The sequence below is a fragment of the Cyprinodon variegatus genome, unplaced genomic scaffold, assembly GCF_000732505.1.
Source record: "Cyprinodon variegatus isolate N-32 unplaced genomic scaffold, C_variegatus-1.0 Scaffold27, whole genome shotgun sequence".
NCBI classification, from domain to species: domain Eukaryota; kingdom Metazoa; phylum Chordata; class Actinopteri; order Cyprinodontiformes; family Cyprinodontidae; genus Cyprinodon; species Cyprinodon variegatus.
Window position 1 is genome coordinate 1,287,278 of NW_015150480.1, and position 26,149 is coordinate 1,313,426.

Below are 26,149 nucleotides of genomic sequence, written 5' to 3' on the forward strand. Positions count from 1 at the left end.
GACTGTATGATCTGGTGAACTGTAAAGTGCCTTGAGATGACATATGTTGTGAATTGGCGCTATATGAATAAACCTGACTTGAACTAAATAAAAGCCACTGATGTTCCTAGCTAGATTTTCAGTCACTGCCTGCTCTCAAATGTGACTGTCATGGCTCTACAACTTCGTGTCAACGTGTCCGAGAAACATCTGGGCAGACGGAAAAGTCAAAAATAAGGTTTCCAGAATCAGCTTGACCAGCAGCTGACTAACACTGAACGCTCATTCATGGTTTGACAACAGATCAATGGTTGCCTGGTTGCCAAGCCGGCGCTGGACTTCAACAGGTGCTCTGAATAGCAAGTGTGTGGATGCAGTGTTTTCCTTCGCATGTGGAAATAGCTTCCCAGTTAGGATCCCCAATGAGCCACAAAATAAAGGCTGCTGCAGAGAAACACCCATTCTGTTGCCCTTGGCGACACAAATATTGTAGCGCTGCCCTTTATAGATAGGCTGAGCTCAAAGAGACGACTTCACTCTTTCACATTAAAGAGTAATACTCTTCTTTTCCTAAAAACTTTACCCAGACATCCTTCCTTTGACATAAAGTGTAGAAGGCACCAACCAGAGAAGGCTTTAAATACCTCTGACAATTTAAAATTGTGTGTGTGTGAGTTTGAAGTAAGAGTTTGCTGAGAGATGGCGACAGACAAAGATCAATATGTCATGGATGAGGGGGGATGAGATGATGGTCAATGGGGGGGATGTGCTCCGCTTTATGTGCTGCAATTGACGATTGCTTTGCAAATCAATTAATCTGTTGATTATTTTTCAGATAAATCGTTTGATAATCCGATAGAAAAAACTTCCTTAAAGACTTTTTGCAAAATTAAACAAAGTGAAATTGAAGCTTTTCCACTTGAAGAGTTTTGGATAGAGCATTTTGACAAATGAAAAACATTTTTATTTTAAATGCAAAATGTTTACACATATTTTTTTTTACAATTTTGGTATAATTGCTACTCATGGTTGGTTACTCTGTCAGCTAAAGGCATATTTTACCCTCTCAATGCTCCAGTTAACGGTTAATCGATTACTAGATTAGTTGATTATTAATACAATAATTGATTAATCTTAATGTTTCAGCCCTACTCTAATCTGGTCTAGAAATCAAGAGAGGAAATCGGTGAAAACCAAGCTGTATGAATGTGAGAATTTGTTTAGCAAATGAAGATGAATGCAACAGTATCCATGTCCACAAAACCTTTTAATCCCCTTTGATACCATAAACTTAAATGCACTGGGAAAAAATCTAAATCAAGATGAGTAATTTTTTCTTAAAATAACTGCACTGAAGACATTTTATCATTGTCTCCCTTATATCTCCTCTTTCTTTCATCTTTTCTCCTTTTTCCAGTTTTTCCCTTTCCTGTTCTACTTACATTGCAGTGTCCATATAATCTGTACTACTCCCTGCATAATCATAATAAAGCTAGCCGTACTGCTCCACTTGTGAAAGCAAAATCTGTTGGGTCCTTTTTTGGCATCAAGACAATTATTCTTAGTGCCACATTGACAGACAGGACAAAATAATGCAGTTTTTCTTGAATTAAGGAGGTAAGTGAGACACTTTTCCAATAGAATAAGACAATTTACACTTAAAATAAGAAGAAAACAATTGCATTGTCTTATTTCAAGAGTAAAAATACTCATTCCATTGGCAGATCATCTTATTTACCTACTCAGATTAAGGGTAAATACTAGGGATGCACGATATAATCGGCACCCAACCGGTATCGGCCTGTATCGGCCTTAAAACTGAATATCGGACATCGGCCACCCCACCGATATTTAACCCGATATTTGATCAGCTTCTGAATTTCTAAAGTCTAACAAAAAAAAAAAATACTTCTTCTTCTTCCTCAAAAACTTATTTTTTACAGACTTAAAAACTTCTAAAGACGAGGGAAAAAATATTGATACATTAAAATATCCCAATATCTTCATATGCTGATATATTGCCATTTAAAAACACCATATCAATCTCTTTTACTAATGAAATATTGCTATATGTCATCGTTATGCTACGAAATCCCCAGAAAATTCACAAAATGTTGCCATATTTTTATATGTTGATATATTGACGCGGTATCGATCTATTTTACTAACAAAATCTCACAAGAATTTGCAAAGTATCACGAGAGTTTGTAACAGAACAATGAAATTTCACCAGATTTTGAAAGTAAAATAGATCGATACCGCATTTTTTAAAATCTATTTGATATCAGCATATGAAAATATATTTGAGTATATTTTCAAAGTGTCAGAAATGGATAACAAAACTGCTATTTTCAATGACTACTTAATTTTGTCCAGCTTTAACAACGGTATCAATATCGGTTATCGGCTACATGAGTTTTAAAATATCGGCATATCGGATATCGGCCAAAATCCCAATATTGTGCATTCCTAGTAAATACACTTCATTTAAGAAATGTTGACTTATTTCTAGATCATTTATGCATTGTTTGCTTTATCGCATGTGATATAGCTGTTCTCTGAAACTCTTCACATGCTAAACTGACCATCAGCAACAAAAGGAAGCATGAAGACCAACGAACACACCACATATTAGGAATTCAGTTTTATAAATAAAGATTTCAACAATTGGAGCACTAATCAATCCAACATCCAATATCGTTGGGGGAAACATCCTGCAGTAGGAATGATTTTCATCAGCAGGACCAAGGAAGCTGATCTAAGTCGAAGGAGGATGGATGGGATTTAAGACAAGGCAACCCCAGAAAGGCCCGTTAGAGAGTGGGGAGGAGGTTCACCTTCAGGCAGCCTGGGCTAAACTGGGATGACTCAGCATGAGCTGTTGTTCAAAGTCTACTTTTAATACGAATCCATAGTAAGACTTAAAAATTATTCCTAAAGCTTTTATTTTGAAAACTGTTTAAGCCAAGCACATTTCCCCTTACATCATATAATTATACACAACATTGTGTTTTTCAACTACATTAAAGCCCCATAAACATAGAAATTTGCGATTGCAAAGGGATAAAATATGGACATGTTTAAGGGGCAGTAATTATTTGGCAAATCAATATGTGCAAATGCATGTTGACGAGAAAAGAGCTTCCAATAAATGAAGCTAGCTGTCAAACCTGAGTTGTTATTATGCAGTCATAACATTTCAATTCCCAACTCAGCTGACATTGAGTGGGTGGAAGCTAAACCATCTCCCTCACAGAAACCTCTGCATAAGGCCAACCAGCAGCAGAACTGACAGGCTCATCACATGGAGCTGCTTGCCTCTTCCCTTTAAGCTACAGCTAGGCAGCGTCTGCACATCCTCACCCTGCTGGAATCACTTACTCGCTGTCTGAGAGACCATTTGAGTTAAAATGGAGCTTGGACACTTGCACACAACAACACAGGTTGCCCTGACTGAAAAGGATTAGTGAAAGATGACGGCCTATTAGCAGAAATCAGGGGATTTGTGCACCAAGTAGTAAAACAGGAGACACTGTTATTAACAACATAATTGCTCTAATTTATAGATTTTTTTTCTTTCCTAGCCTGAGGAAAAACCGGATCCACACATATCACAGTTGGTCAATGATGGAGGAGACACAGGCTTCAGTCTTAACCCATTTCTTTCCTTATCATCTCAGGGTTTATGCAGGAATGAGTAACTCTAACTTAATGTGTTTTAATGCTCTTAGAAATAATTTTAATGCCATCAACTTATATTTATATATATACACACAAATATATATAGACAATATATAACACGGCAAAATCCTTCATCATCTTTACTGTCGACAGGCTGCAGCCATGTCCTGAATTCGTCGTTTTCCAGCCACTTTTGTTGAAATTAGCATTCTCCCTGTTCTCTAGCCTTTTCTCCGCCTTGAGCTTCTTTTCCGAACATACGGTTTTACGATCAACCGGAAGCAGTTCCACGCAAACACGCAGAACCAGTTATTTCTGATATATCTGACAAACTTGGTTTTATAACCTTTTTTTTTAAAATAAAGCATTTTAAATCCCATGATTATCATTTAAATCATCTTAGTGTCAATTAAGGCCTTAATTTAGAAAATAAGAATTTAATGAATTATTGTTTTTTAATCAGCCTGTATCTTGATATTTTACATTTATGAAAGTCGGAGAGAATTTAAAATGCTTAACTGATGAGGAAGAGGGAGCATTTAGGTCAACATTAAAGCTCAGTACTAATGAAAGCCTTTATTGTTATTTCCTCAACCACTTCCTGATCAGTTACTCTCTAGACCATAAATAAGAGCAGCTTTAACACTTTCCACATTGACCACAGACTCCTACTATGAGTCATAGCATCCAGTTAAGCCATAATCTCCATAACATCAGCCTTAGCATGTCTGAAAGTATCTATTATAGAAGTCTGTAAGAGTTTCATTCCGTCATGAAGGATGTTTTCTGAAGTCATTGGAAACATAGAAGTGGAATACGTTAGCAAACTGCAGCCTTCACTACATCCATGGTGTAAATTTGGGGTTTTGATTTGGAAGGCCATAATAACTGTTTGCATATTTTAAAAGTTCAGCAAAAAACGCTTTGCAGCAGACCTTCAAATCTATTGCTTAGACCACAATAATAATAACAATGTGATGGGAAACACATCCTAGTTATTACTCTGGTGAAAGAACTGCGTTGGCTATTAAATATGGAATGGAGAGTATTCTGCTTCTCCATGTCTCACTAGGCTTCTCCTCCAAACTAAGAATATCTAAAGTGTTTTTTACGGTAATATTTTCTATAACAAAAACATTTGTACATTTTAAAGTTTGTACAGCAAGTATGTGGTCCTCCAAACCATTAATGATATAACTACGCTTCAAGAAAGAAATATTTGGTTATATTTCTGTTGAATATTAGTATTTATCTTCCATATCATTATTAAATCACCATAGGTAAGGGGATTAGTTCAACCAATCAAATATAATGGTCTATTTGAACTGCATAAGTGATTGCTTTAATTATACAATGATGTAAAATGAAAAATAAAAATTTTCTTCATTTAATTATTAACTATGTGTTTAATAAATATACACATTTTAAAGCATAGAGTACAAGTTTAAATATCTTTAATAGTTGTGAGTTAATTGCTGCATTAGTTTGTAATACGTTTGAGTAAAGGCAGGTAAATTTTTCTTGGCTGTTTAATTGGTGTTCTTAGTAGCTTTGACTCGTCTGTTGCTGTTTGGCTGTGACTCCATTCTGGAGAGAAATGCTGCTGCTGCCATCAACACCTTTGTTGATAGATGTTGGAGATCGGCCTGTTTTTCCAGTGTAGTCCTGTTTCTCTGACTGTGATTGGTTGGATGTGCTCTCTTCATCCTCTGGTATGGGAGTTGGCTCGGAGCTCGTCTGCCTGGCTGTGTGTTTCCTGGATAGGGCCGCCTTTTACAGTTGCTTTTGGTATCTCAGCTTCTGTCTCTTTGAACCCCAGTCGGCCTCGGCAGATGGCCGCTTACACTGAGCCTGGTTCTGCTGGAGGTTTCTTCCTGTTTAAAGGGAGTTTTTCCTCTCCACTGTCGCTACAAGCATGCTTAGGGTGAGGGATTGCATTGGAGTTAATGAGTCGATGCAATCAACTGGTTTTCTAGATAGAAAACTTTGAATCAATTCGACTGGATGATGTGGTTGAACTGTAAAGTGCCTTGAGATGACGTGTGTTGTGAATTGGCGCTATAGACATAAACTGAATTGAATTGAATTGGTGAAGTATAAAAAAAAAGTTTTAATCTGAGCGAGAACATGTTTTTGTGAGGATGATCTTGAACAAGCTTCACTTATTCCATGTTTTTCCCCATTTTTTTAAATCACAAAGCCAACATTAGCAGACCTGATGGAACCATAAGGGCTGCAATAAAAAAAAAAAAACAAGCAATTCCAGGGTTCTCTATCTTAAACACTCAGGTGTTTCAGAAGCAGGGAGGGTTGCCAGCGAAGATCTGTTAGTAGGAGGGAGCAAGTTGGACCATATTAAACTTCTCCTGTTAGATTTGATGTCTTTATTCACTGATAAATGCAGATAAACTTGAAAGGGAGTGTTGCTTTGAACCAAATAATGCACTCAGACACACAGCTTAATACCCCAGAATCGCACAAACACTGTGTGTAAAAATATGATTACACTCAAAAGCAGGAAGGAGAGCCGTGGTTGAAGTCAGGCTCTTTCATGCAATAGCTGACCAATCGAGCCACTGGTTTTTGTGTGTGTGGACCGAATGAATAAATTCTCTGACTCACCTCGGTACTTCTGGGAGGCAGGATGCACGTCTGACCTCCAGCATCGCTCTCAAAGACCTGAAAAATCAAAAGAGTGAACGGTCAGAAAGCACAGACCGCGGGGCACCACGCTGACTGACTGACTCATAAAGCTCTGGCTTCAGCAACACAATAATAGTCGCACACAGCGCTGGTAGTTAGGTAGTTAATTAAAAACTACTAGTGGCGAGAACAGCGCTTTGATACTGCTTCCAAATGAGATATCTGTGGCCTTTGAAGGGGGCATGCTGGAAATGTGATGCATGTGCGAAGATTGGGGTGTTTGCAGAGAGATGAAAGGGGGAAATGGTCCAAAGGCAGATGGAAGAAAGGACAAGCATCCTCCTCTAAAACAGCTTCTTAATCAGCTTGAACTTCTCCAAACAATTACTGTTCAAACAGTAGGGAGCAGTAGACACAGATGACTGTTATTTTACGTTTCACTAGAACAGGCAGTGGTAAAAAGGTTTCATCTCTTCTCCTGGTCCCTTTTTAAAATAAGCTAAGATATGTGGAGTATAAAAAAAAAGTTTCATGGTAATTCCTGTTGGAAGAGTGACCGAGCTGTTGTCCTTCCCATGTTGGCATCTCCTTCCATAGAAGGCAGCCGGAAAAAAAGCGCAGACTCTAAGAAAATAACAAAAACATTTTATACAATTTTCTTTACAATTACTTTTTTTCTCTCTTTGTCTAGTTTCATATAAAGTGTAAAAATACTTCGGATGAAGATAAGCCGGTTGTGAATCCACATATAGGAACATCTAAACCATGGGTTGGCAACCCAAACATGTTCAAAGAGCCATATTGGACCAAAGCAATAAAAAATCTGTCTTGGGCTGCAAAAATGTAAAAGTCTTATATAAGCCTAGTATTGCAACGCTGGCTCTAAGTGTATTAGCCCATATGTGGGTTTAAATATGTAATAAGCATTCATGATTAAATGTTTATCCTGGAGCAAATGTCACATCATGTGACTACTCTGCTGTATGATATTTGTTGCTTTAAGTTTAAATTCCATCCCAATATTAATGTATTAGGTTTTGTTGCATTGATAAAATTATAGAAACATAATAAAGAAATCTGTTTTTTTATTTTTTATTTATTTTGATGACTTTGGGGGGAAAAAATGGAAGAGAGCATAAGAATGCATAAGAGCTCTGCATGTTCGATTTGTGGACGGTTTTCCATGCTTGCAACAAAACTAGCAGCAGTGGTGGAGTTTGGAGATGCAATCCACCTCTTGAATCTATCTTTGCTCTCCTGTAATTTATCCTGAAGTTCTGCAATTGCACTTTTTCCTCTTACTCCCAACCAGTGTTAATTTCTTTAACGAGATGATGACGCACAAAAAATTGTTTCCAGAAAATAAAAAATATGACGAGAATAAAAAAGTATTTCGTTAACAAGACTAAGACCATGCGAAATTTACGAGCCATGGACGAATGGAAATGAAAAACTTTTTTATTATTGCTGTATTATTGTTTATGAATTGTAAAATTCAATTTGTAATTGTTAATATCTTGAACTTCTTAGAAGATTAGGCGTTGTTGCCCTGTTTGTCCCTACATGGCGCCTGTCCCACAGTGCCTCGCGCCGCTCAATCAGTAGTAGCAGAGGGCTTATACTCCTAGCTCAACTTCGCAGTGATGGCGTCGGGCTAGGATGCCGGTGTACGGTTTGTTGGAGGAGCTGGGCGAAAACAACGCCTAGACGTATGGAGCCATCTCTTTTACAACACGAAGGACAAAAACCTGCATGATAATGATTGATCATGCTGTGGAGACACTGGAGGAAGGACGCCACCAAAGAGTCTGTGGCTTCAAAATGGGGGGGGAGAACACAACAAATCTCAAGCGACATCTGAGGTGCCAATATGCTGCCATATGGAAGAAGGTTAGGAACAGGTGGGCCTCTAGTAGTAGTACCGTGTGTGTGTGTGTGTGTGTGTGTGTGTGTGTGTGTGTGTGTGCGTGCCTTCCTGTGCCTGTATCTGTCTGTCTCTCTGTCATAGAAGAAAGATGTTCTACTGATACGCAGGATATTAATCGTTTAATTTCTTCCTCCCAACTAGATACTTGACACAATGACACAACAGCCAAATCAGAGGTTGGGGAAGGACAGGAAGTCTGTTGCAGACATGTTGGGAGCACCCCCACCCCCGACGCCAAAGAGCAGAAAGCCCTAAAGAACCCAATGGTAAAGTAGATTGGGCGTTCTGGCCTGCCTGCAAGGACCATTGAGGATGAAGACTTTGTTGATATGATGAAACAAGCCGACAAAAGGTTCAATGTGTGCAGTGTGATATATGTTAAAAAGAGAAGCAGTGTGTGGAGAAGTTTTATTCTGTAGAGTGTTATCTAAAATTACTAAAATTTGGCTAAGACTAAAATAGATTTTCACCATTTAGACAAAGACTTAATTGGGAAGGCAATGACTAAGACTAAAATTGATTTTTGTCTTTGTGATTAAAACTAAATTTAAAAAAGCTGACAAATGCCTTTCCAATTTACTCTTTTTATTATTTCTCATTAGAAAGCAAACATGCAGGCAATCCTTTCGCATCCATAATGAAAGCAAATGATTTGGTCCATTCTTCTTTGAATCTTTGTTCTCAGCTATCTTCCTGTATTTCCCTTTGGGATCCATGGCCCAAGACACACGCTGTGCTGAGAAGTGGCTATGACGCAAATCTTCCTTGACATAAATGTTAAAATTGATTTAATATAGACAGTTTTATGGCATTGGAAAACATAATGAATGTTTGTTTGATCTCCTGCACACCATATTGAAACAAACAAAAAAAGAAATCCCTCTTTTCCATTTCATACATTTTTGAAAAAGCTCAAAGGAGCTGCAAGGGGGGCATTAAAGAGCCACATGCAGCTCTGGAGCCATAGGTTGCTAACCCCTGATCTAGAGGAATGCTGAAAACAGATTTGTCCACATGCCTCCTTCCATGTGATCCTGATCGCTTAATAAAAAGGTCAAGAACTCATCCTTTAGACCAGAGGTCACAGACCCACCTGCTGGCTAATCCGGACTCAACCTGATTTAAAACATTTATAAATTACAGCATGTTGTCCGACGACAGTGTCTAAATTTCACTTGCACCGCTTCTCCTGTGTTAATATGGTAAAGCCCTTAAGAGCATCCGGCACCAGGCTGCACGTGATACAAATTAGCCAATGAGCTGCCAGTCTAGGTTGCTGCTGCGAGCTACTTTTAGACACAGCAGGCAAGCCGGATGATGGGACAGATGGAGAACACGATGACAAAAAGAGAGCAGAGAAAGTGTGGACTGCTGGAAGAACTGCGGTGAACGTGAAAGAAAAGTGAAATGGTGTGCTCAAAGATGACTCTGCACATTTTGAGTATGTTTGGCTCAACCTGCTGCTGTGAAGCAGGATTTTTCACCATGAACAGAATTAAAAATAAATATGGATCCAGGCCCAAAATGAGCACCTTGATATGTGCTTCAGAATGGCTTTGTCTCCATTCAAACCCAGGTTTAAAGCCTTGCAGGGCAGCCTAAAGTCCACTGCTCTCATTAAGCCAGAAAAATAATAATAATAATAACACGGTCAGTTCAGGTGTTTTATAAAATATGTGAATCAGGAATTTTTTCTGTATACCAAACTGAAAGATTGTTGTTCTCTACTTAAACACTTTATATTTTAAAGTGGAAAAATATTCTATTTTTTTCTTTTAATACTTTTTATATAAAAATTCAATGTATAACATGGATGCATAAACAACTCATTTTATTTCAGCGTTAAATTCTGTTTAAAGTAACAAATTATAATTAAAAATGTCTCCGCACCTTTACTGATTGATGATTTTCTTTATTCGGACCCTGCTGATTTTTATTTAGTTACCCCTGCTTTAGACTGAGGACCGATTATTTAAATGTGTCATTTACATATAATTTAAGCTGTATACTCCCACAGTAGTTGGTTAAACTAAACTGTTAGGAAAAACAAGCAGGTGGCAAAAACAAAAAACAAAATCTGACAAACTTTCTCCCTCTTAGCACACAGACCATGACTTAAATTGCTATAAAAGTCACTCTGTGCCATCAGGTTACTCTACTATATAAACAATCCAAGAGAACGCATAAAAAAACCCTGTTATGGTAGCAGAAATCCTCATCTTCCCCCTCAGCAGGAGTACATTTATAACCTGCCTATAAACAGAGCTGCTTCACTGTAAACGGTCTAAATTTAGAAAGCTTTACCAACTCTCCCACAAATCCCCAGACCTTGGCCTATTTCCCACAGCCGAGTGACGGCCAGCTCCCTACTGTAGCCCTGCGAAGATGGATGACAGAACAGTAACCAAGAGGGAAGAAGGTGGAGGGGGTAAAGCGTGACTCCGGGGCAAGGTTCTAGAGCGGAGCGTTGCTGTGGTAAATGGGATTTAGGCTTAGTCAACATAGATGAGTCAGTATGGAAATTGTCAGAGAAAGACCGCTGGGTAATGCTGTGTATACGCTCTGAGGAACGGTTTGTAAGAAAGAGACAGCTAGGCGGTAAACGGGGATGGGAGGAAGAGTTTTCTAAGGGAGAAAAAATAGATTTTGGCAATTAAATGTGTGGAGGATGGAGTTAAAAGACTGCATGTTTGATTTAGGGAAAGAGAGGCGCCAAAATAAAACTGAAAAATTCATAAGGTAGAAGAGTTATACAGTAAATGTAGTCTGGAACGTTGGACCCAGACAGTCTTTCAGTTCAATGTCAATTATCTCTAAAAGTGAAAACAAAACCAATTTAAAGGTAAAACACAGCCTTCTCTGGTTCTGTACCACCGATGAACTCTAAACACCAGGAATGTTTATAGAAAATAAAGGAGAGAGCAGAGACTGTTAAGCCGGGCATACACTGTGCGATATTTTCAATCTTTGCACGCAGCTACAGCTCAAACTGTACGACGAAATCGCAGGGTTTAAAAGTTCACAGCTAACACTGTGCGGCTCGACGCTCTGACACAATCTACCTTCTCACACTGCACATCCAAAACCACACGTTAGACTGAGCACCAAGAGATGCCGCTGGTCGGACTCGCCAATCTGAAAGAAGAGGAACTTCGTTGTTTGCACATGCGCTGTGCTCGAGGTCCTGCTCGTAGCTCTGCTTCAACTGCAGGAACTGCCCAGAAAAAGAACCTATGACAGCCGACTGAATTTCAAACATGTTTGATTTTCTCCCGACCTCACGATTCCTGATCAGGAGGTGGTCGTGAGAGGCTATTCCCCCCTCGTTACCCCCTGTAGACTACACAACGCAGGACGCACCTACCATGAGGCAGACACCCTGTCTACTTTTAAGGATAGGCTTAAAACTTTCCTTTTTAATAAAGCTTATAGTTAGACTGGCTCAGGTTATCCTGAGCTATCTCTATAGATATGCTGCTATAGGTTTAGACTGCTGGAGGACATAGGGACCCCTTTTTCATAATTCTGCTTGATTCTATCTCAATTCTCCCACTCTGCGGAATCTGTTAGTTCAATCTCTAACGTTATGCTCTCTATGCTTTTTTCTCATAGTAGCTTTGACTCGTCTGTTCCTGTTTGGCTGTGACATCATCCTGGAGAGAAATATCAGCTGTGCTGCTGCCATCAACACCTTTGTTTATAGATGTTGGAGATCAGCCTGTTTTTCCAGTGTGGAACTGTTTCTCTGACTGTGACTGGTGTGATGTGCTCTCTTCATCCTCTGACATTGTAGTTAGCTCAGAGCTCACCTGCCTGGCTGTGCGTTTCCTGGATGGTGCCGCCTTTTACAGCTGCTTTTTGTATCTCTGCTTCTGTCTCGTTGAACCCCAGTCGGCCTCGGCAGATAACCGCTCACACTGAGCCTGGTTCTGCAGGAGGTTTCTTCCTGTTAAACAAGCGTTTTTCCTCTCCACTGTGGCTACAAGCATGCTTAGTGTGTGGGATTGCCTTCAAGTCAATGTGTCACTGCAATCAACTGGTTTTCCTTAGATAGAAAACTTTGAATCAATTTGACTGTATGATCTGGTGAACTGTAAAGTGCCTTGAGATGACACGTGTTGTGAATTATTTATATAAATAAACTGAATTGAATTGAATTCAACATGAAGCAGCTATAAAACTAGACATTAATAGAAAATTAAAAGCAAAGAACTTAGTTTATGAAACTGGAGAATAGATGCTTTAAACTGATTTCATCAAGTATTTTTTTTTTCCTCACTATGTGTTCCAGACCTTAAATCTCATCTAATAATCAGGTTCCAATTTTTAACCCAAATCTAATAAAGCCCTGATATTTAATAATGAGTTTCTTTACACCAACCATCTGCTGGTGTCTGCAGGAGTGAGGACAGAGAGCGGAGAATGTCATCTACCACACACGGCTTTTAATAATTCATCCATGTGCTGCAGCGCCACCGCCGCGGCCTTCTGCACAACAGAACGTAACTGAGCCTCATTAAGCCGGACGGCGGGAGCTCCACGGAAAAATAACAACGCGCGGGATGCATACCTAGACGCTGACAGACGTGCGCAAATGCATAAACATAAATATAACACAGCAGGTGGTGGGATAGATAAGAGGGAGCAAAAGAGGACAGGGAACATTCTGTAACCTGTAAGGAGTGTGGGTTCACCTGAAGATTATAATTAACCTAAAGCTTTTCTGTTAACTCAAAATAATACTGAAGTCTAGGAATTCACGACGTACCTGACACTTTTCTCAACTACAAATAAGGGGCCCATGAATTGGTTGCGTAAATAACTATTTCCTCCATAGGTTCTATGGTCTACAGAGCAAGAGGAGGATTTATGCATTGTTACAAAAGCAGCCGGCAAGACTCTAATTACAAACCTAAGAGGATATAGACTTCCCCGTTTGCACCTGGGTAAGGAACGCTCCATGTGCTCAAGCTGATGAGAGGCTTGCACTTAGACTTTCAGAGGAAACCCAGAGAGATGCAGGACTATGTGCTCTTAATTAATAAACGCCCACATGGGGGCTTAAAATGTGCTGAAGGAGGTGAAGAAATACATGCAAGTAAGCAAAAGCGCAACTTTGTTTCAGGCTGTTTCTATAACTAATAGGTCTAATTTTAATCCACAGCATACGCTTAAATATATCAACATACATTTTGTCGAGACATTAATTCCGCATGCTAATGCTGAGTATTCATACTTGCGAAATGCTTCCTGCAGTGGAGATAAAATGGGGTGATAAAGGATTAAAGATCTGTTAATGATAACAATGCTGCTTTTTAATCATAGTAGCTTCATTTGGTCTGTTCCTGTTTGGCTGTGACTCCATCCTGGAGAGAAATATCAGCTGTGATGCTGCCATTAACACCTTTGTTTATAGATGTTAGAGATCTGCCTGTTTTTCAGTGCAGTCCTGTTTCTCTGACTGTGACTAACTGGATGTGCTCTCTTCATCCTCTGACATGGGAGCTGGCTCTGGGCTCGTCTGCCTTGCTGGGTGTTTCCTGGATGGATCCGCCTTTTACAGCTGCTTTTTGTATCTCTGCTTCTGTCTCTTGGAACCCCAGTCGGCCTCAGCAGATGGCCGCTCACACTGAGCTTGGTTCTGCTGGAGGTTTCTTCCTGTTAAAAGGGAGTTTTTCCTCTCCACTGTCGCTACAAGCATGCTTAGTGTGAGGGATTGCATTGGAGTCAATGAGTCGATGCAATCAACTTGTTTTCCTTAGATAGAAAACTTTAAATAAATTCGACTGTATGATCTGGTTGAATTGTAAAGCGCCTTGAGATGACGTGTTGTGAATTGGCGCTATACACAAATAAATAAACTGAATAATCTTTTGGGAATTTTCATAGATATAATCTGGTCATTTTGGTTCATTTCAGTGTTTTTTTTGTTTATTGTTTCTCTCACTCATGGCAACCTTTTAATTCATGATCAAATCGGAGTGCGAAAGGTTGTGGCATTTCTTATTGAGAATGTGAGGTTGTCAGCATTATTAAACAAGCTGAAAATGTGTCCATAGTACCTGTGCTACAGAGGGTCTCTTTTCCCGCCCTCTCTTCGTCAGGTTGTCGAGGCCTTTCAGTGAGGAGAACAGGCTCCTCTTTCTCTGCCTGCAAGCCGTAGACAACGAACGCCTCCTTACTGTGGCCTCGTCCCTGGAACAGATCTGAACAGATGCACAGCATCAGGACCAAATTACACAAAAAGGAACACCACCATATCTTCGACTTCGATCTTCCTTACCAGTGCATGGAAAGAGGACACGGAGAAAACGCCGAGGCGTCCCAGAGCGGTTTTGGTTGGGCGGCTAGCGGTGGCAAGCAGGCTCTTGGGATTAGGCAGCTCTCCCCCCTGAAGACTGGCAAGGTAGCAGCGCATCCTGAAGAGGTCCATGTTGAACTTCTCTAGGTTCTGCTCCCACTGCTGGATCTAATGGAAGGGAAAGAACATTGCTTTGGTTTAGATTTTTGGGATTTAGTATGTTGGGTGATGACTTAACAAGCAGTGCTTTAGAGGGGAGGGGAGTTTCAGGATCAAAGGAGATGCAGGGTCAAGCAAGTGTTTTAGTTTAAAGCGTAATTGCTTGCAGATGCTGGTGGAGGGCAACACCATGACGTGGTGGGAGTTTGCCGGTGACAAATGGCTGCATATTTCACAGAGAGGTATTTCTGTCTGCACGGCGAATCCAAATGCACATTTTATGTCCTGAGAACCAGAAGATGTAGAACAGACCACACATATAAACTTCCCCCACACTCCCAGTTTACAGGTATGTTATGTTAGCTATAGGAAAGAGCTAATTTTGTTGGCTGGAGACTGGATTTAACGAGAACAGCAAGAACAACCCCCCATAACGACCCAGCTTAATCGGTCTCGTCTGTGCCATGACTTCATTTAGTATAATGGACCCCACGGTGGTGTCCCATTAGGGTTTCGCTCAAATCAACGTGCGCTGGTTGGAATTACGAGCAAACTGAGAACAAGGCCAAAGGGTGGCATTTTATGAACACCTTAAACAAACATTTTCGACTAATGCACTCTGAACACCTATGTATACGACTGTGCAGGTGGGCTCAGTTAACAAGCTTTAACTCATTCAAACATTCCCCATTGTAGACAAGCTTGCACTGTGCATTCCTCTTGTTGAAGGGCACAACATCTGGCAAAAAGAAACTTGGTTATTGAGAAGCAGAGCATCTGTGGTGAAAGATCTGTGCTTTGTTTTTCTCTGCAGGCGGTTATGGTGGGCCTGAAAATGTGGGGCAGTTTGGTTGATTTTTAAAGCTAAAATGAGGGTAGGTTCATGATTTATCACAGATATGTTGTGGTTAATTCTACCAACCATGTTTTAGTTAACTTGTAAAATGAAAAAGACATTTTTTATGTGTATTATCTGGATTTAGCAAGATGAGAAAAAGAGGAGGGACATATTAACTATATTTTGCCACAGCTTTTGTGAAATTAAATGCTTAACTTGTAAGCTTCTCTCCAAGCTTGGCACGTCTAAAGATTTCCTTTATCTGACATCTGATTGGGTCGTTGATCTCAAAAAGTTTATTGTAGCTATGGATGCAGTCAGGCTCGGACTGGTAATCTCTGAGACGATCCTAATTACAGCGTGCAAGGGCCAGCCCTCCTTAAATCATACCGGCCCCAACACTTACTCTCCGGCTGAAGCACCTACCTGTGACAGTAAATAACTCAAGGAGCTCAAGAAGTAATACAATGTTAACTACCTAAATGATGCATGCAGTATATATAGCCCTTCCCTGTCATGCACAACCTTGTGACGTTTGGTATATGGTGTAATTTTCTATTTCTTCAGACTGTAAAATCCTTGCAACAAGCTAAATTATAATAATACTAAAATGCTTACTTTAAACCAAACTACGTTATGTTTCTCTTATATTTGACAAATTTATGTTAGAGTATTTTTCTAAAAATATGTCGTGGTGCATGATGGGGATTCGCATCGAAAGTTTAATAAAGTTATAACTTATTTGCCCCTTCCTAAAAACCTATTTCCACCCCAACTGTCTGCAAAGTTTTTCCTCTAAGCAGATGTTCATCTTTTCTTCCTGGTTGCATTAAAATCTGCAAAAGCTTCAATGCAAGATAATTCCTTTGGTGTAACTTGATCACAGTGTGTGTGTGTGCGTGCTTGTGTCCTAATGTGTTTGGGGGTTGGGCAAGGGCAGACTTCAAACAAGCTCTGCTGGCACTGATTTGAGAAGAGGTGGGTGAGGGGGCAGACAGGGACATCAAAGTGGTGCCCTGTCGATGCTCAACAACCACACCGAAACTGAAATTTATCATCAGCCCCGAGGCGCCTTTATCAGAGTCCTGTCCTGTACAACTTCTGACCCTATCATTCACTCCAACTCCAGCTTGTCTCTGCGGTGGCATGCTGGCTAATTGGAAACAGACATGAATGCAGGCAGCTTGGTGGTAGCCAGGCAGCGACACCGCTTGTGGTCATTCCTGCACTGATTTACTGAGCATCTTTCATGAAAAGTTATTTGCTTTAATTTGCAAAAACTAGAAGGGTTTTGTTTGTCACTTTAGCAACATCAGCTGGGAGTTTTAGTGCAAATAAGAATCTGAAATGATGTAGAATATCAATCATGCAATTAGGCATAAAAACCGTTTTATTGTCGCCTATTCCTAAACTAAAGTAGTTTTTGTAAAAAGTATAAACATACTTGACTCTTTTTCTGACTCTGTAATCTGCTGCATGTAGGCTACAGCACAGCAATGCATGCTTTGGATTCCCCCCTTCAGGCTGATGGAGGAGGGGGAATAGGATAATGCATATTACCAGAAAACATCTGGAATCGCAATGATGATAACAATCCAGGAACAAGCAGCTCCCCTGGGCCCCTCACTCCGCATTTTGGGACTGAAACATCCAGGCCACCTCACCCACCCACACAGTAAAATTAGCCACAGACCTGTCGCAGTTGTCACCAAATGGTGAAAAATAAGTAGAGCACAACACCAAAAGGTTTGTTTTTTTAAATGTGCCAAAATTAAACCACATCCCCACCTATGCAGGCTACTATCAACCAATTGATGGATGGAACATTTTGAGTGGCTTTGTTCTATTATATTTTCCCCGTTTCTTACCTGGTTTTCAATAGCTTTGCGGTTTTTGGGGTTGCTGACTACGGTCAGCTGGAGCTCTGCCATTTTCTTCATCTTCCCATCCATGTCTATCTTCTGGAGCAAGGTGCGTGCCTGGTTCCGCAGCAGACGCACAGTGTCTTCCTTTCCCTGACGCTTGGCGAGCAGCGAAGCGCTGGCTGAGTGGATGGCTGTCACCCAGTTTTCCAGGTCCGTCTGGTTGCTGGCCTTAAACGACCAAAGAGACAGGAATGTGATAAGGCTTTATAGGCTGATATTCAGTTAAGCAGCTAAAATAACAATCAGCAGAGTAAGCCAATGCATTGCCATTTGCTGTATGTCATAAAAAGAAAAGCGAGTGTAAGCCAATAAAGTCAAGGATCAATGATAAATAGTACCTGTATTTGAAAACATCAGCATAAATGTCACCTACAAAGTACTTTTAGTAAAAAAAAAACTTTATCTAAGAGCCAAAATATTGGTCAGAGAATCAATGGAGGGTTCTTTTCAGTGTCAATAACTAAGCAGAAAATCGTCAAAATTGTCATATCCTTTTTCTAACACTAAGAAGATTAAAAAATACCTTTATTGTCCAACAGAGGGGGACTAATGACACACTAGAGAGGCATTAAACAAAATCCAGGAGATCGACCCTTTATCAGGTGAAGTCCCAGGAAGCACAAAGATGAAGGAAACAATTTAAAATACTACTAAATTGTCTAGATGTTTCCAGTGAGAGCTAGCATTAGAAAGTAACAGGAAGGCTAAACAGAGTACATCAAAGAAGCGTGCAGACATACATTGTACGGCCTTTACCAAAAAAAATGATAAATGGTACACCCTATTTTTCCCCAAGAAACTTCACTCAAATGTACAAAATTTCAAAAGCGGCAGACACTGGAGATGGAAAAGTTTAATTGTTTTTGCTCGACGACCCACAACAACCAATCAGAAAGTGGATGTGATACATGGTAGGAAGACAGGCAAAGCACTGCTCATGCAGAGCGATATGATCACTCCCCTGAAACTGTTTACTAATGCCTAAATTAACTTAAAATGTCGCAACCTGCCAGTAAAATATGTCTGCTTTTATTATTCTGATGCTTGCAGTTTGTACCACATACCTGAAAAATATTAGCATCTACTTTTAACCACCACTAACAGAAGTGGAAAACCTCGAAGAGGCAACCGGGCCTGATGCAGCTGCTGCTGGGGATTCCTAGTGAAGGCGCACCACCGGTATGTGGGGGTCTGAGCGCCTCTGACAGCGAAATAATATTTTAAGGCAGGATTATAAGACTGAGGAACTGACTGGACAAACAATGTTTTCAGGTGGACTTTCTCGCATAAAAATTATATTGAATCCAGTTTTTACCCATTAATCACAGCAAATATTGCAAAGCTGCTCTCTGCCACTGAACACAGGAGCAGCAGAGGCATCTGGACAAACTTTACTGGACGCGATTCAGAAGCATCAAAGATGCTCTGGAGGCACATCTGACCTTAAGGTGTCCAGGCATCAAAATTTAAGCAGCAGACACTTTTTTGCTGCTCAAATTGCAGTGTGAATGTAGCATTAAACTTCCTGACTGTTTGAATTGACCTATGAAACATTATATTGTACCTGAAAATGATCTCATGTCTTCCTTATGAAAGTTTCACCTCTAGTCAAGCAAACTTAAACCTATATTCCCATCAGGAAAAAAGCTGCATTCCACCTCAAAATGCAGGAAATAGTGTTTCAGAGAGTCTAAATTTCACCCCTAAAAACATAAAGATTTGATAGAACAAGGTGTATCAATCTACAGTACTACTGCTCTCTAGAGGTAAACAAGTAAATCAACATGGCAGTGCCCATAATTAGGACGTTTGCGGAGAGTCAGGCGAAGAAGGCAGCCTTTGGTGAATTTATTTGACAGATTTTGCTTTTGGGAAGTGGATACGACAAACAATTATCTAATCAGGGTTTACAGATGCAAGAAACAACGACAGGAGTCGAGACCAAGGTGTACACTATGATATATTCCTGGCTAAATGCCTGTCCGTTTTATTTCCAATTTGTTTGCACATTCATTCTCTACCAAGGAACATCCCGGATTTGTTAATGTTGGCAGCCTTTTGAAAGAGTGCAGCTGTAGGGAAATCAGCTGTAGTCAGCTTATGTGCTGTGCAGCATGTTAGATTGGCTGAAAGCTCCAGGCAGCTGTATTTTAACTTCAGATTCTTTTTACTTGATGTTCAGTAATTCAGCTAAATGCATACATTACTGCTGTTGAAGAATATGTCCAATGACAACGTTTTCGTTCAGTTCTTTCTTTTTCCTCCAATGAGGCAAGAAAATCCTCAGTATTCTCAAATAACAGCATTTATTGATGCTGGTATTTGAGAATACCTAGGAGTCCTCTTCGTTTCATTGTGGTGTCCATTTTTAATGTTGCCTAACAGAACATTGCTTAATACTGTGCAAGTGTTTAGGTATAAAACAACGCTGCATGTGTTTGGAACACTTGCATACCAAACCAAAAGGAATCTTCAAGATATTTTCTATACCAATAAAATAAAAGGCTGATAAAAATATAAGAAAAATACAAGTTTAACTGCATGCACACAACTGTGCTGTAACATACACAGCTGTAGAAATGGAATAAAATGCCTAAACATTAAAATGGTTTGACCAAAGTTCAGGCTCTTACCTGGAAGAGGTAGACGTCTCCATATGAATTACTCAGACAGAAGACATTCTCCCTCTTAGGGTGTTCTGGGACAGCCTGGACAACGCTGTCCTCAGCTAAGAGGGCGTAGCGGGGTGATAACTCCTGCTCCGTAGAGCCCTTCCCATAAGTTTCATAGAACAACAGTGTGCACCCTGGAAAAGCAGGAAACACTGTCAGTAAACACTACATTCCTCTGAGAAAGACTTCTCAGGAGCTAAAATGTACTTGAAAAAGACATTTGGTGACTTTAGCACTATTTACACTACCCTCTGAAAACCAATCTGTGCCGAGTTTGGATCCTTACGACCATTTATACACCACTCTAGCACCGTTCCTCGCCTCCTCTTGGCGATCTACAGTACTACTTCTCTCTAGAGGTAAACAAGCAAATCAAAGTGGCGGCGCCCATAACTTTCAGGAAGTTTTTGGAAAGTGAGGTGAAGAAAGCAGCCTTTGGTCAATTTATTTGACAGAGTCGGATTTTGGGAAGTAGATACGACAAACGATAGTCTAATCAAGAAACAACAAAAGGAGTTGAGGTTCATCACACCTAGGGTAGCCAACCGTCCCTTGAAAAATGGAATCGTTCCGTATTAAGAAATAAAAGTACCTGTCCCGTATTTAGTGGAAAAGGAACGCACTTTGTCCCGTATTACTGTGAGAGTAAAAAAAAAAAAAATTTCAGTAAAACGCAAATGGAAAATGAAGAACAAGGGCACGTTATATACAAAAAATACAAATATGTTTACAGGTTTGCAGAAATTTGCTGTGGCACCAAAAATGTGCACTATTTATTTATTGTTTTATATGCATTTTTACAGTTTGAAGTTAAGCAGGTCAGACTTATGTTTATGCTTATTTTATTCAGCAAAGTTTGTTATTTTGTATTAAAGTTAATTGCGGGATAATAATTTTTTTTCCATGTGTTCAAGTCGCTCACAAATATGCATGTAATTCAATGCAGATTTGAGTCAAACAGTTAAAAAAATGATTTCACACACAAAGGAGGGCTAAAAAAAAAAAAAAATCAGGAAATCAGGTCAGCTGACACATATGAGGTCTCCCTTTTTTCCCCCAGGGAGTTGGCAACCCTAATCACACTGCTAAACTGAATCATCACTGGAAATCGTGTGGCACGCTAGGGAAGCCAGTTGGCTGACTGTAAGGAGATGATGTGGTCTGCTCATGCGCACTGAGAACTGAGCTAGAACTGAACCTCCCCGAGCCTTACTGATGAACTACTACCAGTATAACACAGTTCTGTTGTGTCCAGCGCGGTCCAGTACAGTTGTGTGTGCCATTTACACAAACAGTGATCTCAGTTACCGTGCTTGGACTGATCTCGGCAAGGTCTCAAAAGGGTAGTGTAAATAGGGCATTTGTAACATCCACAATAGATTTTAGAATCAAGCAAAGGATCCAGAAAAAAACTTAATAAAGTTTGATGCTTGGCTTTTAAGAATATATTTTTCTTTCTTGATCACAAAAGCAACCCCTCCTATATTATGTGGAATAATTTTATTACTGAGGTCTAAAGCAACTACATGCACTCACCGGCCACTTTATCACATACACCTTACTAGTTAGTTTGGACCTCATTTTGCCTTCAGAACTTCCTTCATACTTCGAGGCAAAGACTGAACAAGGAGCTGGAAACATTCCTCAGAACTAGGTCTGGATTGACATCATAGCATCACACAGATGCTGCAGATTCATCGTCTTCACATACATGAATCTCCCGTTCCACCACATCCCAAAGCGGCTCTACTGGACTGGGATCAGGTGACTGTGGAGGCCATCTGAGTACAGTGAACTCAACCATCTGCATGTTGTAGCAGATTCATCAGACCGGGCAACACTTTTCCGACTTTCTAATGTCCAACTATGTGACCTGTCTGCTTCTTTTTCCTAGTACTCGGTGTTGTCTCCTGCGGGTGTATCCCATTTGCCTCAACCTTTGAAGTGTTGCTCGCTCATAGAAGCTTTTCTACATACCTGACTTGTAACAAGTGGTTATTTGAGTTGCCCTTCTATCAGCTTGAACCAGTGTGGCCATTCTTCTCTGACCTTTGGCACAAACAGGGCATTTACACCCACAGAATTGCCACTCACTGAAATTTTTTTTCTTTTAAGACTATTCTGTGTAGCCCCAATAGATGGTTGTGTGTGAAAATCCCAGTTGTTGAGCAGTTTCTGAAATACCAATAAAGCCCGTCTGGCGCCAACAACCATGCCACTTTCAAAGTCACTTAGCCTACATTCGCACAGCAGCCTTAAGTAACGCAAATCAGATTTTTTTGCCCACATGCGAACTGTATTGGATCTTTTCATGGCAGTCTGAATGACAGAGATCAGATTTTTTGCGATGCGACCCAGGCCACTTGGCTCTGTGGTCCTGAATCCATCCAAGAATCTGATCTTTTCAAATGCGACCTGTGTCTGAACAGCCAAGTTGCATTCATACGACCCGAAAGTCATTAATACTCAACAAAAGTCACTATTCTGCCTCTTGCTACACAGAAGCGGCAAGAAAAACAACAATCATGGAGCCATACGACCGTATTGCGGAGAGTAGTATTTATGTTTAACCATCTCGAAAATTTTGTCTTTTTAAGGTTGGGAAAGATCGCTACATGCACTCCAGCAAAACCATCCACGTTTACTTCTGTAAACACAGAGCACACTTGCTTGTGACGTCATTGCATCCTCTACTGTAAATGTTGGACAACTGCATTGCATGAATGCAGTTCACACAGGAGATCACATAAAAGTCACATATATTTGGAAATGTGAATGGCAACGCAGAAAAATTAAACTTCACAAATAATTTGGAATTGAGCATTAAGGCCTGCAGAGTGAACGTAGACTTAAATCACCTTCCTTCCCCATTGTTATGCTCAGTTTGAACAGCAGCAGATTGTTTTGATCATGTCTACATGCCTAAATGAATTCAGTTGCTGCTATGTGATTTGCAGATTAGAAATGTGCATCAACAAGCAGTAGGACAGGTGTACCTAATAAAGTGGTCAGTGAGTGTCCCTAGGTCATCTGTGGCTCACTGGTCTGGAACTAGAAGAAAACTCCTGACTGACAGTAAACAGTAACCTTTAGTGCTTCTCAAAGCAACATTTCAGAGAGGATATTCGAATAATCTGCTTAACTTCTCCCAACTCAAGTTCTTAACTTTGATTCAAACTCGCATGTAGAGGTGCGAGTGGGTTTAATGGGTTCAATGGAATGGGTTTAGCAGGGAAAGTTAAACTCATTCCCTGGGTTTACCTTTCAGAGTCACCCAGTAGTGCTTCCATTTACGGCGGGTCAGTAGCTCCAGCTTCCTTTCCTTGTGCAGGGTGATCAGGGGCTTGAAGGAGAGCCACCCCGCCCGTCTGACCACCCCCTGCTCCTTCGCAAACAAAAGGTCGAGCTCCTCCATGGAGCCCTCGGCCGACTCGCTGCTGCTCCCTTCTTCTTCCGTTCCAGTCGATGGGTCTCTCCTCTCTCCGCCTCCCATCCCGGGTTCTGTCTCCAGTTCTCTCATGAAGTTTTCATAAATGTTCTGGCGGACAGCGTCACTGGTCGTTTGGTGAATGGCTCCTGACGACTGAGCCCTAGAGGCTCCGGGGAACCAGAGGACGCTGGAAACCTGTGAGGGGGAGCTGGTGTCCGCAGTCAGGCCATCAACGCCACTGTCAAAGGCCTCACTGGCTTCTCTGTATCTGGTCTCCTAAGGAGGTAAAATGGAAAATAAGAAAGATCAGAAAAACAAACCCCAGAAAGGTTTTTAATAGCTTGTATCAATATAAAACTATTCAGTCTTTCATCCGTCTATCCATTCATAGTTCTGTCCACTTAACCCAGCATTCAGCTGAATATCCATTAACCTTTTATGCTTCCTTTTCTTGGAAACACAAGCCTCATTTAATACCAATAACAAACGTCTTGTCTGAATAAAATTTAATTTCGTTATAAATCTGCAAATGTATGTATGATAATTCCAACAAGTCAAGTAGGTTTTGAAACTCTAGGCAGATCGAAACTCTTAGAAACAAAGGAAACAATGTTTGTTTGACTAGAGGGGAGTGGTTAGGGCATAGAGCTTGGGATCCTGAGTTTCCGAGTTCGAGCCCCACTCCCACAGACTGCCACTCTGGGTCTCTGAGCAAAGACCCTTAACCCCACACTGCTCCCCAGGCGTTGCACAATGGCAGCCCACTGCTCCTCAAGGGGATGGGTTAAATGCAGAGGTGAATTTTCAAGCGGCCCGCTAGCTCAAGTGGTAAGTCACCCCTCCAGCAAACAGGAAGCCTGGGGATGCAAGTGTCGGTCCTTAGTCAATACCCTTCACACTAATGCCTGCTTTGGGGAGTGGGGGCCTAGTGGTTAGGGCATTGCACATGAAATCCTGAGGTTCTGAGTTCAAGCCCTACCCCTAGCACTGCCAATCTGGGTCTCTGAGAAAGACCCTTAACCCCACACTGCTCCCCCGGCGAGAGTTCATTTCTTTGCTCTGTTATTGTGACAGTGTAATGACAATAAAACGCCTGGGGGAAAAAACATTGTTTAGATTGAAATGTTTCTGAGATGACATCAAAACTTTTTATGCACCAACTGTTAGTGAATATGCTGGTCTGATTCCCTGCATGCAAATAAAATCCTACCAGCTTGCCTTAAGAGGTGCAACTATCTATAAATACATACAGGATCAAATTTAAACAGGCTCTTTTAACTTAGCCCAGAGGTAAAATAACCATTTTTAAGATCTAGTCTAGCTGAAACCTTCAAAGCCACTTAATTTTTAACTAATCAGAGAAACAGTGATGACATCTTGGGGGGGTTGGGAACCCTTCTGGATCAGAGAAATTAACATCATTTGTGGGCTTATTTGGCTTCTCAATTTCAAAAAGGCGAACACTTGATGCAAATGCATCCTTTTCATCCGTGATGACAGTCTACAGACACTTGACTAGATTGCAGCGTCGAGTCTGCTCATAACAGCAGAGCGGAGTATTCTGAACAGGCAGGGTCTCACCATGACACAGCTTTTTCTGTCTTTATTTTGTTCATGCATAATGTTTAGTTTCAAGTCTGCTATCTATATATTAGCTATGTTTCACGTTCATCTGATTTTTTCAATATAATCAGTTCATATATTATACTGTATTAAGGGTCATGGAGCGACACTGCCTCATTTTGACTGATCTTAAGATATTCCCAGGACAGAAAGGATAAATCATCCATGGGAATAATGAGGCCCCCCAAAGTCTTCATCCACCCTTAGGGGCCAAGGAAACCTCCCAAGGAAGACATAAAGAGTCTTCTTCTTTCTATTCATTATCCTGATCTGATTTTTGGATTATCTGCTATTTTAGAGAAGCTCATACAGTATTATAAAAAATGCATAAATTCATTTGTTTCAATAGTAAACTTTCTTAAATCCAAGTGACTAAGCAAAAATCACCATTAGCAGATTTTCTCTGTAAAGACCATGAAGCAGCCAAGGAAATCTGCTCACAACAACCAGAACAAGCTCAGACCCTTCATTAATATTAGAGGACGGTTTAGGTTAAATCTTTAGCTAAGGATTTAGTTTCACCCTACAGAGCTTCTCAAAGGCTTAAAGCCATCTTTCAGGCAGAAGACAACAGCGTCTTAAAACATTTACAAGGCAAATCTTAAAAGAATTAATGTAAAAACTATTGCTCTCAAGCTGCAGAGAAGGGAGAGGGACAAGGGTTCAGGCTCAGTTTAAACAAACTGCCTGGGTCAAATTAAAGCTTGTAAAGCTGCAGACGGGCCAAGAAAATCCCATAAGTCTGACAAGGGCACGAAACTTGGAGACAAACTGTAGTTCTTTCTAATCTTTGTTTTGATCAGGGCCTGTGCAGCGCAGATAATTTCACTCCTGGAAAATCATATCTGGGGAATTGTTTTGCATTTGTCTAAAATAAAAAAATACCTCCAAGAAATACAAAATACACAGATTTAAAACTTTATATCTGCATCTCCCATTTAATGAACATAAAATATGGTTTTGAAAACTGT

At 40.4% G+C, this 26,149-nt stretch overlaps 1 protein-coding gene across 5 annotated transcripts in view; it reads right to left on the reverse strand.

The window, feature by feature from the left end:
* Positions 1-26,149, reverse strand: part of tiam2 (T-cell lymphoma invasion and metastasis 2) — a 137,696-nt gene that overhangs the window by 42,015 nt on the left and 69,532 nt on the right. For all 5 annotated transcript variants that reach the window (XM_015396600.1, XM_015396585.1, XM_015396615.1 and 2 more), the window contains exons 4-9: positions 23,387-23,831; positions 20,087-20,259; positions 17,397-17,621; positions 14,514-14,699; positions 14,293-14,436; positions 6,283-6,339 (exon numbers count right to left, since the gene is read on the reverse strand). In XM_015396600.1, the coding sequence (XP_015252086.1) occupies positions 6,283-6,339; positions 14,293-14,436; positions 14,514-14,699; positions 17,397-17,621; positions 20,087-20,259; positions 23,387-23,831 (1,230 nt within the window). The remainder of the gene's footprint in view (positions 1-6,282; positions 6,340-14,292; positions 14,437-14,513; positions 14,700-17,396; positions 17,622-20,086; positions 20,260-23,386; positions 23,832-26,149) is intronic.